The sequence below is a fragment of the Cervus elaphus genome, chromosome 27 (genome assembly GCF_910594005.1).
Source record: "Cervus elaphus chromosome 27, mCerEla1.1, whole genome shotgun sequence".
Taxonomy (NCBI): domain Eukaryota; kingdom Metazoa; phylum Chordata; class Mammalia; order Artiodactyla; family Cervidae; genus Cervus; species Cervus elaphus.
The window spans coordinates 44,213,263-44,228,383 of record NC_057841.1 but is presented as its reverse complement, the minus strand read 5'-3'; the positions used below and the strand labels follow the sequence as shown (position 1 = coordinate 44,228,383).

General features: G+C 46.9%; 1 protein-coding gene across 7 annotated transcripts in view; it reads right to left on the bottom strand.

Moving 5' to 3' along the window:
- The window catches only part of MTCL1 (microtubule crosslinking factor 1), a 111,541-nt gene that overhangs the window by 8,448 nt on the left and 87,972 nt on the right, over nucleotides 1–15,121 (bottom strand). For 6 of the 7 annotated variants that reach the window (XM_043888803.1, XM_043888804.1, XM_043888807.1 and 3 more), the window contains 3 exons: nucleotides 10,281–10,448; nucleotides 6,339–6,593; nucleotides 1,361–1,657 (listed from right to left, as the gene is read on the bottom strand). In XM_043888803.1, the coding sequence (XP_043744738.1) occupies nucleotides 1,361–1,657; nucleotides 6,339–6,593; nucleotides 10,281–10,448 (720 nt within the window). The remainder of the gene's footprint in view (nucleotides 1–1,360; nucleotides 1,658–6,338; nucleotides 6,594–10,280; nucleotides 10,449–15,121) is intronic. The other variant, XM_043888805.1, reaches the window with a different exon arrangement.

The following is a 15,121-nucleotide window of genomic DNA, read 5'->3' as shown; positions in this document are numbered from 1 at the left end:
GACATGAGGGAGGGCCTATGTGAGCAAAACTGGCTTTAAGCTTTGTCCCAAAGTAGCTCTTCTGTGTTTCTCAGAGGGCATTGCTGTATCTGAGCTGCCTCATTAATGACAATGTGTGAGAGAGGAGGAGTAAGGGTTGGGAGGGAGAGACGGAGGAGGGTAAGTCGGGGTAGATGTCCCCTGGCCTCAGCCTGGCTAGAGAAGTCAGCATGAAAGGCACAGACACTACATAGAAAATAAACAAGCTACAGGATATGCTGTATGGCACAGGGAATGCTGCCAGTATTTTATAATAACTGTAAATGGAGTGTATAACCTTTAAGATCTGAACCTCTATATCATACACCTGCAACTTAACATTGTATATCAACTGTACTGCAATAAAAAATGAAAGAAAAAAAAGCCAGTGTGACGTCTTTAGGTAGAGCGCTCTTGGTGTTTAAACGTCGCCCTTGGGCATTGGGAAAGCTACTTACCTCCGCTAAAGAAGAGAACTGCATACATGGTTCTGAGCAAAGGACACCCTTATGCAGACCCAGTCCGGATGGAGTGAGGCCCCAGCCAGCAAACCCCTCAAGGATCCCCCAGAGAGCCCTGGCCACTGCTGTGGTCAGCATGGGGTCGGGACACGGCCGCTGGAGTCCCCTGGGGTGGCATGCTGGTGATGTCACCTCTGCTGGGTTCAGAGGAGGAGGAGGTCCCTACTTCCAGCAGCACTGCCTGACGGGCACCCCCATCTGCTGAGCGTGTGGGACAGGTCAGATGACAGGTGCAGCCACTGTGAGACCAGCTCACAGGCAGTGATTCTTAAAATCAGTCTTTAACCAGGAAAACCCACTGCCATCCTGTAGGGATTTCTGCACAGAGCTAAGTTTTCCCCTTTACTGATCTCAGTTCCATAGTTTTCTAGTGTTCGATTTTCTCCCCTTTGCATAAAGAAGGTATTTATTGTATGTCACTGGTTACTGACATTTGCTACTTCCAATGTGAAGTACTTTCTTTAAAAAAAAACAAAACTTTGTTCTGTTATTAGTATGTTTTCTGGAATCAGTGACTGTGCTGTAATTTTAAGGAAATTGGCAGTTCTGCACTTCTGGGATTATCTTTTTCCTCTTGGATTTCACTGGACAACCCCTGCTCCTGAGACTCCTATTCACATGGGACACAGGCTCTGAATTTCTGACCTTGAGATAAGCAGCCAAGTGCAGCAGGGAGCCTGGGGTCAGGACCACCCCAGAGTGCTCACATCATGGAAGGTTCACTTTTACTAACCTCAGGGCCACAGTATGCAGCCGCTCGGCCAGCTTCCCAACCCCTCACCCTCTGTCCTGCAGGTGACTAGACCCAAACCCAGGCTGACCTCACAGAAGCAGTTCCTGAACTCCCTCTGGGGCCCGCGGGCCGGGGGCTCCTCTGACTCATCGTCCAGGGACAAGGTGTCCAGGTAGAGGTTCTCCCGTGCTGAGCACCTGTCCGATTCCTTCAGCTTGGACAGCGGCCGGTCCTCAAATGCACTGGAGTCTGTGTCCATACAGGGCCACGTCCCCGCAGGGCAGGGCGCCCGAGGGCTCCCTGGGTGGGTACAGGGGCGGGCATCCCCCTCCTCTTGATCACAGAGGAAACTGCCACCTCTCCGGGGACTGTTTTCTTTCTGCAACTGAAGGATTTTAAAAGTGAAAGCAGCCTGAAGATAGTGAGACATCTTATGTTCTTAAAGTTCTGGTGTCAATTTCAAAAATAACACCATAAATGCTTTAAAAAAAAAAAAATCACAATTTTATCTGGACTAGAAACATCTGCATTAACCACAGGCAAGTCAACTCCTTCTGTAGAGAATATGTTACTGTATGTGTAACTGAGTGCTGTTCTCATGGGAAATCACACATTTGTTTTTAAAATCTAACATTGCCAAATGACACATTTAGAAATACCTTTTTGCAGTTACCTTCTGAATGTAAGACACATTCAGTGGAAAGCCATCAGTGACAGCAGACTTCTGGGGTGAATTTGGTTTTCTTAAATAGCAAGGTTTCCTAACAACAACAAGAGCATGGTGTCCAAGTCATTTGGAATGGGTCCTATATAAACCTCGCATGATCGCCTGGGTTACAACCACTGGGTGTTGAAAACAGCTCACGCTTTGCTTGAGAGGATGAAGATTTAGCTACAGAGGTAACAAAGATCTGGTGTGACTAGAAGTAACATGTGAGCCACAAAGACTGGAGTTGTACTTTTCCCTGACCTGGTAAACGTAAGCAGCAGCAGTGGTGGAAACCACGGGAGACTGGAGCTGCTGTATTGTGGCTAGTCCTCTCAGTATCCCCACCTCTTAGATGGGTGCCTCCCCTCTGGGACTGCTCGAGGACTGCAGGGCCAGGCCCACCCTAAAGGTCCGTGTTCATCAGTGGGACTACCACCAGCTCCCCTCAGGCCTGTGGGAGTCCTTGGGCCTGGGCACACTGATGAATGCCTCATCTCTTCCCAGCGCGGGGGGCCTTCAGGAGGAGCCCATGGAAACACGGGGACGGGCAGGGACACGTATGCAGGCCGCACTGTCTCCTCTCCTCCTGTGCTCCCCTCCCAGCCTCCCCTGAAGCAGTAGGGAAATTCACAGAATCCACTCCCGTGCTCCACTGTGCCCGCCTCTGGACTCGTCTCCAAGGATGGCAGGGTGCTGCGATGGCGGCCGTAAGCACTGACCTTCCCTTGGAAGCGCATTTGTTTGTGTTTTTTTTTTTTTTCTCGTTTATGTTTTAACAAAGCCTCTGTCACAAACTACATCTTGTGTCCTAACCCAAGCCTTCAGCCACAAGTATGTCACCGGGAACAAAGCCATATGGAGCTATGGGGACAAAGGACTTCTCATTAATTTCTGAGATGGGTATCACCTTTGTTTTAGGAGGAAGCAGCCAGACCTTAAATGTTGGAGTTTTGAGGCAGGATCCCAGTTGAATCAGGGAACAAGCAAAGTCACCCTGGGTATCCGCTCAGCTGAAAACCCTCTGCTCTCTCCACCAACCCCGCTGACATAGTTCTTTGTCATTTTCAAAGGCCATAAATCCTTTCTTTAAAAAAAAAAAAAAAGGAAAGCTTTTTATTATTCATCTATGTATGTCAGTGTGATTTAGTTTCAACATATCATCTCCAAGCTATTTCAGGCACAGAATTAAGATTAAAATCACATCTGAAACTGTAAATGTGCACGGAGGGTGCGTGTGAAGAGGGGGAGAATGACTACAGTGGGGAGCTACGAACCAGCACATTCTCACTTGGCAAAGCGGGGTGTCAAAAATAAACCCGGGCAGCCAGGAGCAGCATGCAGTAGAGCTGGTAAGTGTTAGGTTCCCTAAAAATGAACTGGAGTGGTTTTAGCTGGAGGTGTCTGCTGCCAAGATGCCTCTGCAGCACTGTCACAGAGTAAAAGGCCCTTAAAAGGATAGGGTTTCCTAGGAGAGTCATTTCAGACCAGCCACCAGCACCTACTGTACTTAGAATCCTGCAGGAGAACAACTTCTAGAGCAAACAGTGCCTTGGGGCTTCTGTGGTCGCCCAGACGGTAAAGCATCTGCCTATAATGTGCAAGACCTGGGTCTGATCCTTGGGTCAGGAAGATCCCCTGGAGAAGGAAATGGCAACCCACTCCAGTACTTTTGCCTGGACTATCCCATGGATGGAGGAGTTGGGAAGGCTACAGTCCATGGGGTTTGCAAGGAGACATGACTGAGCGACTTCACTTCTTCAAATAATACAGGCAGCAAAACACCCTTGAGAGTGTCCCCTTACCCAAACTGTTCACAGGAAAAAAGGTTACTTTGTACACAGGTTTTAATAGAACAGCCTTTTTTGCTGTAGAGGCAACTAATGTAAGGAAGTCACCAGAAGAGTAACAGAATGATTCTAGAGCTTTTCCTTCAGGTTTTTAACAGAACCAAGTCCTAGGGCCTCTGCAGGCTCACTTGGACCTGATGATTCACAGGAGAAATGTGATGTAACTCCAGAGAAGTTAACCCTCACCGTTAGGTCTGGGCGGAGACGAGCTGCCAATGCAATAGACAGTGTGTGTTAAATGACTTCTACCACATTTCCAGTCATTCATCACATAAAACGCCTCACGAGGCACAGAAATCATGTAGGAATTCAGTGCCACCGCACAAGTATGAAGCATGTGTTCTCGCAGTGGAAAATGGATTTACTGTTACTCCTCTCACCATCTGTCTAGGCCATCACAGACAAGGTCACACGGCCCACCACGTAGTCAGATATCGAGGGGCATATGTTATAAAGGGCGCTTGCCTGCATGTCCAGTTTATCTGTGGAACATGCAGCTAAAAGTTAAATGAACGAACAATAACTGACAGACCTACACACACTACACACGTCAAGTCAGTTTCCTCTTTTATAGAGAATGCCTTTAACTGCTTTTCCTAATTTTCAGGATTGGGTACTATGATTTTTTAAAATGTCAAATACTGGGCTGGATTTATTTTTGAAAGCCACAACTGCACATCTGAAGCATCAACAAACCCTCTTCTAAAAATAGCAGTGAACTCAGGGTACAAATATGTGGGGTCCATCACAGATTTCAGAAACAGATGAAGGAACACCCAGAACCCACATCTCACTCAAGTCCATTTGCTCAAACATGCTAACCTGGAGGACTAAAGTTCTGAGGCTGTCACCGTGGTAGAACCATGGCAGTAGTGACAAGCTGGAAATGGGGTTCAGCCCCTGCCCACTCACTTTCCCAAAGACGGTCTTAAAGTGCTGTTCATCCCCAGGACATCAACTCTTTAAAGGTGAACATCATCAGACGTCTTACTAATTTTTCCTCTATTAGAAATTACCTTCATTCCCCAAAGTAAGATGAAGCCCTTAGAGATTTGCTTCACTTACATCCAAGGTTATATCCATAATGCAGCCAAGAAGACAAGAGCAAGGAGCCTAGAGCTGATGGGCAAAGGAGATGTTGACCATGGTCTTGCTGGGGTGCAGGAGAGACAGGGAGTGGTCCTGGAGGGAGGCCAGGAGGGACCCTCCAGGGAGGGGCCTGGAGGAGCTGTGACACTAGTTAATATTGGGTGAATCTATGAGCACTTTGTCAGAGTACATGCTGCCTCTCCCCCCTGACTCCCACCCGACAGCTGATCTCTGCATGGAGCACAGGCACACCATGGGTTTAAGACAGGAGAGTCTTCTCAAGTGTCACATTCTAGGCCAAACAGGAAGTGGCCAACCTTCCTTTGATAGAATCTGGGGAATTCTGAAATGAGCCAGATCACCTACCAGTCTGGGTGACTCAGCTGTGTGAGTAACCGAACCCAGGAAGGACGTCAGGCCTCTCTATCTGCAAATGCACTTGCTGCTTCTCAGGGGTTCTTCAGCCAAAAGCTCCTGGTTCTTTTCAGTTCTCCCTCCCTCCCCACCAGTGAGCAGAAACAGACCTTCGCCATTGCACGTGCAGAACAGAGGTCCATGTCTCAGGAATAATACAGCACATTTTTCAAAAGGCAGCATGGGCATTTGTAAAAGAATAATGAGGTTATTTTTCCTGCTTTCATTTTCTGATTAATACATTTCCTTGAGGCCACCTGAAATTTATAAGTGTGACAGGCTGAAATTGTATGCTATGTCAAAACCCAGCCTGGAAAGAATCCCAGTCTTTCATCGTTTTCATGTGGAAATTTAATTTGTGCACCACTCAAGCAGGATCACAGCTATGCAAACTGTCCTACATCTGATGCAAGGCAGGGAATGATTATCCGTAGAAAAACAACTCGCCTCTCCCACTGAACTCATCTGCGTGTTTGAATCGTTTGTTTAGCTGAAGATAATGAACTACCAGTCACCTCCCCTGACTCTGTCCTGTCTAATCACAGCTCTGCAAGATCCACAGCAGGTGCAAACAGCCTGACTTCCTACTGAATTCAGCAGTTTCTTCACTAATGGACAACAATTCCATTCAAGCTGGAGCAGTCACTGTGATCACATCTTCAGTGGCAGACTTAAAAGCTAGTTTGCTTTTTGGCAGAAATCACTTTCTAAGATATGAAATAACCTCGCCTTTCAAGTTTAGTCTTTTAACACCTTAAAAAAGTTATCCCCACCCCCAACCGGACACATTGAGTAAAGTTACCCACCGACTTTGCATGAAAAGACCTGTGTCATAGGAGGGCTGACCCTAGGTCTCCAACACTGGAGCCTCTAGGATTTCTTCCTTTTCCTCTGGAAGCCCCGAGATCAGCCTGATATGGCAGAGACCCCCGAGCTGTTTCAGTTTCCCCTCTGAGTTCTCTGGTTTCCAGGCCAGGCATCCCCACTCCTCCTAGGCGCATCCTCACCTGTTCAATTCTCCACAGCAGCTCCTTCTCCTGCCGCCCCCACTCCTGGCGCTCCCGGTCCAGGCGGTCGAGAAGCTCCACCTTCTCCCGGTTCCAGTTCTTCTCGCTGTGGTGGATCTGCCAGCGCAGGTCCATGACCAGCCTGTGACTGTCCGCCAGCAGCTTCTGCTGCATCTCTCTCTCCTTCCTGAAGGCCCCTTTACTGTCGGTGCAGGAGCCTGGGTCTCCCAAGCTCTTCTCATTCTTTGCTTCCAGCTGTCAAAGATAAGACATGGGAACTTAGTCCCTGACAGTCTCACATTATTAGGTGAAGGAAACCTCAGCACATTCACATATTATCCCTGGAATCGTGTTTAAATCAAAATCTGACCAAGCTTACAGAGGAAACGATTTTCGTCTTTAAAGTCCTAATTACGAACATCTGACAGAGTCACACAGAGGTGAATCAGAGAATCCACCCAGCTTCCCACAGTCCACTCCTCAATCCCCTTGCAGACTCTGAGTCACCACGTCTCCTGCCTGTTCTGTGCAGCTCCTTGAAGGGAAGGCACATGTCTATGCCTACGTCCTTCACTCCTCTGTGGAACCTAGCAGTCTACAATAAACACACATCAAGCACCCAGGAGGTTGAAGACCAAAATCAAGCAAGCAAAAGAACTCCCATCTAGACACCACATGCACACTGCTGAAAATCAAAGAGAAAACTTGGAGGCAGACAGAAAAAAAACCCCACCCATGGAGGCACAAAGATGGGAATGACAGCAGACCTCTCCTTGGAAACTATGCAAGTCAGGGGACAGTGGAGTAACACTGAAAGGGCTGGAGGAGGAAATGTCGACCTCACCAGAAGTCTGTATTCAGCAACATCTTTCAAAAATACAGGGGCGGCGGGGGAAGGTTTTTCAACAAAGGGAAACTTAAAAATTACTGTCAGCAGACCTGCATTTCAAGAAATGATAGAGGAAGTTTTCGGGCAGAAGGAATGATATACCAGCAAACACTTTGATCTGCACAAAAGAAAAATACTGGAAATGACTGGAAATCCTAAATACAAATATAACTCATTTTCTACTTTTAATTGCTTTAGATACTGCTTAGATGCTGAGTATCCAAGGTAAAAATAGTTGCAGCATATTGTGTGTTTACAAAATGTGTAGAAGTGAACTGACAACAGTGCAAGGGACAGGAGGAGGGAACTGGCGGTATACTGTTGTTGGTGAATGTGATAAATTTCACAGGCTGTGCAAGATTCATGAACACAAAGATATACCCTTTTTCCTACTCTAGATAAGCAGATCCCTGAAGTCTAGGCATGGCCCCATGTTAATCTATTCTCTACCTCTGTATCAGAATAACTTCTTAAAAATGCAGGTCAAAATGCTTTACTTCCATGATGAAATCAGGATCAGTGTTTTGATTCCTTGAACATTCTTCTTTCCACTCATACATGGTGAGGTGCAGCTGCTCGGGTGTGCCGTGCTCCTGTCTTCATGATGTCCCTTTCTCTCCTTTTCCATGTAGCCACTCCTGTTCATCCTCCAAGATTCATTCTAAGCAGGACTTTAACAAACAACCCTGCCCTGAGCCTGCACACTGAGGTGTGTGCCCTGCACACTCCCATTCCTGGGAGCCTGTGTACAGGTCTGGCAGGGCACTTAATCATTCTGTTACTAACTGGCCCTTGTCTGCTCTCCCACTGTACTGAGAACCCCCTAAGGATCTGTCTTTTCTGTTGGGGGATCCCTGGCAAAGCAAGCTCTGACTCAGGAGTCAGTTGAAGGAATTAGATTTGGGGATTGACACAACATGGCCTCCACTGAGAGAAAATATTTCCCCCTGTGTAGAACTTAGCTGTTTTGCATTTAAATAGAAATGGGCAAAGATGGCATTATTATAAATGTACTAGCATCAGCTCATGTTCATTGTTCTTGGGCCACAAATGTTTGAGAAACTCTTAAAACAGTTTGGGGACAGAAAATGAAATCTTTACCATGAAATCTATTACCACTTGGCTTCTAGGTTTGAAGTCCTAGCTTTACTTCTTGGTGCTTAGTGATTATCCCTGAGGCTTTATTTGTAGCAAATGTGTGGGTGGATAGCAGGTTCCTCTAAAACAAAGATGAAATGTTTTGAAGTTGGCTCACGTCAAAGATTATGCCTCCTCTTTTTGGCTATGCTTACATTTCTGAAAATATTTAGCTGTTTCCCCCATAAACATATTTTTAAAGTAAGCTTAAAGGCAGCTCATCAGAATGTCCTTACTCATTTCCCCTCCACTGCTGGCTCTTCAGGCTGTGAACTAAGATAAACAGAATATCTAGTAAGAAGCTCCTACCAGGCAGTCGGCAGGATTCATAACCGGGTCAGCAGCTGCATCCTTGCCCAGCCTGGCTGGGAGCTCTGGACTGGCTGTGCTTTGCTGCTGCCCCTGCAGAGGCGGCTGAACCGCGGCCCCTCCAGGGCCTGGCACTTCTGCCCCCGTGGGCCAGGCAGCAGGTGAACCTGTGGGCACTGTGGGAGCTGTCGTCTTCTGACAGGACAGGCCCTCTCAGCTTTTATCAAGACTATTCGGAAGATGTCTTCGTTTCAGGCAAGGTTTTTTTTTTCTCTCGTGACAGGGCCAACTGATACAAAATCTTGATTACAGTCTGCCCAGAAAAGAGATCATCTGAGATGGTGCAGCATGATGGGGGCGGGGGGCGGGGGGCGGCGGGGGTGGTGGGGAGACAGCAGAGAAGCAGTCTGAGCAAGCAGATATCATGCAGGAATGACCACTTTCAAAGGTTTCCAGGGAGAAAGCACACAGCATTTCCAGTGCAGCCTGATCTTAACGACCAGGGCCATGGTCTTAAGTCTCCGAGACCCTGTGCTCTCGTCTCCACTCTCAGTGAAGCCTCTGCAGTCTGTGACAACACGCTTCCTCCAGGCCTTCACTTCTCCCGTGTGAATAAGGACAGCATGACTCATCAGACTTCTAGGGCATGTGTAGTGGAAGGTCTACAAGGTCTTCCCAGCACTGGGAGAAATCTAACGGAAAGCATTCATTTGCTTTTTTTTTTTTTAGAGACAACAAAACCACAATCTGCCTTTTCTTTGCTTCTGTCTGAATGATGGCCGTGCATTCTGATCACCATTTCATGCTGGTCAGGCTTCGGTGGCACTAAGGACATCCTTGCTCCTTTCTCCCCACCAACACTCGCTATTTCTAGTCTTTCTGATAAGAGCCACTCCAACAGCTGTGAGGTGACAGCTCATTGTGGCTTTGATTTGCATTTCCCTGAGGATTAATAACAGCATTTTTTCATGTACCTGTTGTCTGAAGAAAAAGAAAACACTCAGGCGAAAGGACACCTGTACCTCCGTGTTCGCAGCAGCACCATTTACAGAAGCAACGAAAATGTTCATGGATGAATGAATGGGTAAGGATGTGGTACATATATATAATGGAGTACTACTCAGTCACGAAAAGGAACGAAATCATGCCATTTGCAGCAACATCGGGTGGAGCTCAAGGGCATTACGCTAACTGAAGTCAGAGAAACAGCTAAATACTGCGTGATCACAAATAGATGTGGAATCTATAAGTAAACAGATGAAACCAAGCTCATAGATACACTGAACAGATTAGGAGCTGCCAGGGGGAAGTGGTTAGGGAATGGGTGAACTCTTATGCTTTTAGTTTAAATAAACTGGATAATAAAAAAGAAAGACAACCTTGTTCTACACAGAATAGGGAAACAGATGCTGCTTTTGAAACACTGCGGGGTGGGGGCCGTGTTTCACACCTTGGGAGAGGGAAGAAGAGGGAAGAATGGCACCGCAGGAAGGCGGGCGACTTCCCAGGTACCCGAGGCCATTGCTGTGGGTTTCTCCTAGCCCCTTTCCCAGCCAGGCTCTGGGATCCAGACCCTCCCCGCAGTCAGAGAGGAGCCCGGGCCGTACCTGCTCCAGGCGGCACGTGAGCGCGGCCCACTCGACATCCCAGGAGGCCTTGTCGCCCGCGTATTGCTGCTGCAGCCGCTGGCGTGCGCGCGCGTCCTCCCGCAGCTCAGCACGCAGTTCCTCGAGCAGCGCCTTGAGCGCGCAGAACAGCGGCTGGGTCTCCGCCACCTGCGGGGACATGAAGGCGGCTCTGCATCTCAGGAGGGTGAGGACAGGGGCCTGGCCAGCAGGGGAGGGGGGCTGGTACGGGGCTGTGGTGGGAATCTGCACAGTTAGGGGGATATTGGGCCCCCTGGCTGCTCGAGGGCCACCAGGCCGATGCTGCTAAGGGGTCCTTGGATGAGGAGGCTGGCACCATGGACACCTGGAACAGAGATGGGAAGAAGCTGAGGGAGGCCAGGGGAGCCGAGCTAGGGCTGCTAGGATGCTCTGTGTGACTTCAGACCTCACAGCTCTGGTTGACAACAGGAGTAATGAGATAAACTCACCTCTGTGTGCTGTCACTTGAGTGCTAGCTGTTGAACCAAAAGGGAATTAATAAAGGGCTTGTGTATCTCATCAACGTGGTGGTTACGTCTCCAACTTGTAGTTACGAAGAGGTCATATATGTGACAAACAGAGTCATGGGGTGGGGGTGACTTTTAGGTCTAACAGTTTACTACTTTACCAAAAGTAAAGGCTTAACATGTTGGTGAAGGCTTACTCGTGGTCCCTCGAAATACAGTCACTGCCCAGAATCTCTTTTCTGCTCACTAATGGCAGGAATAACTACTGTACCTATGTGTTTATCCTGTGCCTCCCCTGTCCCCCCACCTCCCAAGTTGTCAAAGGCTGACCACCTCCCACATTTCTGGTGCTCAGATCCATGGGAAGTATGCAAACAGGTCTGATAAATGAAGAATGGATTCTTATTACTAACCTGCTCTACCTAACTTAAAAGATTTTGTATTTTCCATTAATACCTATCTAGGTTCTATGAACACACATTTCAAAACCATGACTGCTATCTCAGTATGCTTCGGCATGGGCATTATATCAGAAGGTTTGTCCAAATGAATTAATACACCCTGAACCAATGATAGTACCTGGATAATAAAAGCCACATGAGCCCATCTCTAGAAACCATATGGAAAACACCTAAAGCCCATTGCTAGCTCCCTGAATGGTCTCAAGGCAGTCCTCTTTGGTATATTTATGAGGCAGGAGGACTTAAAAGCTCTCTCAGTCTTGCTGGAGGCAGGCTGTCTGTAACATGGGAAGACAGAGCCCCTCATGCTCAGAAGAATCCCCCCTCGGTAAACCTCCCGTCCCAGGGCAGCGAGCCTGGGATCGGCATGCCCAGCAGCCCTCTCTCTCTCTCCTCAGTTTGAGAGACAATCATGCTTCTAAAACCATCTAGTCAATCCATGAAACACATGTGTACATGTGCAAAAATGGTTAGCCATGCTTGGGAAGAATTTATGAGGATATATGTTTGGATATATGTTTGGATGTAGAAAAGAAATTCCTCAACATGAGCTTTATCACTGAAAACACCATAGTTTTCTCCATAATTTATATGAAAAGTTTTAGTATTAGATACAGTAGACTTTTGGTCAGGTGGAAAGGTCTGTTAGCATTTATTGCTGCTTGATTTTCCTCGCCATGAAAACCAGTTTTCACTTTTAACAGCTCTAAGAGGCACTGAGAGTACAATTCAGTTAACATCTGCAAAACTTGGCAAATAGAAAACCTTCTAAAAATCCTGTATGTTCTTTCCAACCATCAGAATTAAGTAAATTACCACTGTTCTCAACGAGATACTCATAAAATGTGTGAAACTATAATCAATGCAGAAGTTTCTTTAAACTCTATACCAAAAGTATTTAAAAGCTGTAAGTACGAGTGAGTGCGGTGTTACAGCAGTCTTTTCACAAATATACATCTTCCTAAGTATAGGATTTGTTTGCTAAAAAATTATGTTTATTTTATGGTAGATTTGATTTTTCATCATTGGATTTTAGATTTTTAAAAAATCACTACTTTTCAAGTCAAACTATTTTAAGAATAAAATCACCATAATAATTCTTAATCCAAACTTTGGAGCAGTTGTCTCTGTTTTATTAAAGAAAAAGCAGAAAACCACATAATAAATCACATGTGATCAATACCTTCCTATGAACCCCAAGTCATGTATGTGATCAGCTTTGGGGTTCTTCTCTAACAAACAACTGTGACATCAGGACCAGAACTTTGTGCTCCTTGAAAGCAGGGTTCACATGACTGTCCTTTTGCAGATTGAAATTTTGCTTCTGCTGGAAGTAAGTACTTTTTGGCATTAATAGATACCAGATTAAATAAAATCAAGCCTTAATGTTTTCATGCACATTTGGGCCACAGCAATCAACATAATGTCCTGTTATATCAGTATTATATTTAATCATCATGGGATAAGCTCAAACTTGCTTTGGGGTGAAGGTGGCCAAAGGGGACAAGAGCCCAGAGAATTGATGCTATTGGTCCCTGTTACCATAGTCACCTGGGCGCAGCGTGTGGCCTGGCATGCAGCCAACCTAGTTCTGCCACTGGAGAACAACGGCAAGAACTATGTCCAAGAGAAAACTTCTGAAGACCCAGAATGAGCCATAGACAGGCACTGATCCTTCCAACTGACTGTCACACACACACAAAGCCAGTGATGGTAACTAACACTAAGTGGTGTTAACTAACACCAGTAACTAACACCCAGTGGGCCAGGGGTGTTGATCCTTCACCTACAGGACAGTGCTTGCATCTCACATCGAGCCTGAGTGCACACTGGCACGTGCCCTTGTCACAGGGGAGGACCCACAGCAACAGGGGACCTGTCTGGCTGTGAGGAAGTGTGGAGCCTGACTGCAGTCCAGGTCTGCCTGTGCTACCCAAGACTGGACAAGCCCGCCAGCATATGTGAATTCTGGCATCATAACCCTGCCCATGCCTTAATTTTAAAGATAGCTAATGTAGGGCTTCTCTAGGGGTCTAGTAGTTAAGAATACGCCCACCAATACAGGACACATGGGTTTGATGCCTGGTTCCAGGAAGGTTTCACAGGTCGCAGAGCATTTAAGCCTATGTGCCACAACTACTGCGCCTGTGAACTGCAACTACTGCGCCTGAGTGCTCCCACTGCTGAAGCCCGCACGCCTACAGCCTGCGCTCCATATGAGCAGCCACTGCAACGAGAAGCCCAAGCAACCACAACTCCTTGCTGCAATGAAGATCCAGCACAGCCGAAAATAAACAAAGACGGCTCATCTCTGTGAAGCAAATTCCATCCCCCACGTCGACGGAAATAACAGTAGCCCTCCTGAAAGAACACCTAGAAGTTACTCTTCTCACTTCTCCCAGTGGTGGCTGTTTGCTGGGCTATATTTTTGGTAGAAAGACCCAAATCAAGTCAAAGATGGAATCAAGACTAGGTCTTCAGGTGAAAGTCTTCTTAGATACAGAGCTCTCAGAATCTTCTGTGCCAGGTGGCTGAGCTCTACAACCTTTTAACTTATATATCTGGTAAGTATACAAAAAGTGAAATTGCTCAGTTGTGTACGACTCTTTGAGATCCCATTGACTGTAGCCTACCAGGCTCCTCCCTCCATGGCATTTTCCAGGCAAGAGTACTGGAGTGGGTTGCCATTTCCTTCTCCACGGGATCTTCCTGACCTGGGGATCAAACCCAGGTCTTCTGCATTGCAGGCAGACGCCTTACCCTCTGAGCCCCCAGGGAAGCCCTTCTGGTAAGTATGGGCAATTATAATTAAAAAGGCCAACTTCCCAATTTCTTTAAGATCAGCTTATTGGTCTTCTTACAAAGAAGCAGGATAAAATGTTTCCACAATTTCCTTCTCAATTCTAAGGGCATTTCAGCCCTTTCAAGCTTGAATAACCCCCCAGTAGGCATCAGGAGTTTGTGCTATAAAGTGTTAAAATAACAGGTTGGGCTTTGACCAATAGGACTGTTATCCAATTATAAGTGAAAGTCACTCAGTCGTGTCTGACTCTTTGAGACCCCATGGACTATAGAGTCCATGGAATTCTCTAGGTCAGAATACTGGAGTGGGTAGCCTTTTCCTTCTCTAGGGGATCTTCCCAACCCAGGGATAGAACCCAGGTGTCCTGCATTGCAGGCAGATTCTTTACCAGCTAAGCCACAAGGGACGCCTAAGAGTACTGGAGTGGGTAGCCTGTCCCTTCTCCAGCAGATCTTCCTGACCCAGGAATCAAACCAGGGTCTCCTGCATTGCAGGCGGATTCTTTACCAACTGAGCTATCAGGGAAGCCCTATCCAATTATAGGACACATGTTAATAGAAATAGAAGTTTATCGAAAGGTAGCAGACCGGTTGGTGAGGCAACACCAGCTATTTTACAGACTCACTTTTGCTTAAGATTTCTAAGACATGCACATAAGTAATTCTGTGAAAGAGCTACACTTAACATCAACCACTCTGCTGCATCAGAGCCACTGACTTTGGAGATGGGTGTAATCTAAAATTTGAACAGAGGTACTGACCTGCTGCTACAGGCTGACCCACAAAAAGTCAATCACAAAATAGAGATGCTGGGAAAAAAAAAATAGAGGTGCTGGCCTCTGCCTCATACTCACTTAGGCAGAGTCCTGGAATGCTGTGGTTGGCTGCCCTGACCACCCCCCACCCACTTCCACATACACACCCATGCATAGTTCCTATTTGATACATATAAAGAGGGGGGCCTCTTGCAGGTTCAGTAAAAGTAACTCCCTCACCAGCAGGGGCGCCAAGTCATCCTTCACTGAGATTATCTCTACATGTCTGTGTGCGCTTGGTCTCTTAGTCACGTCCA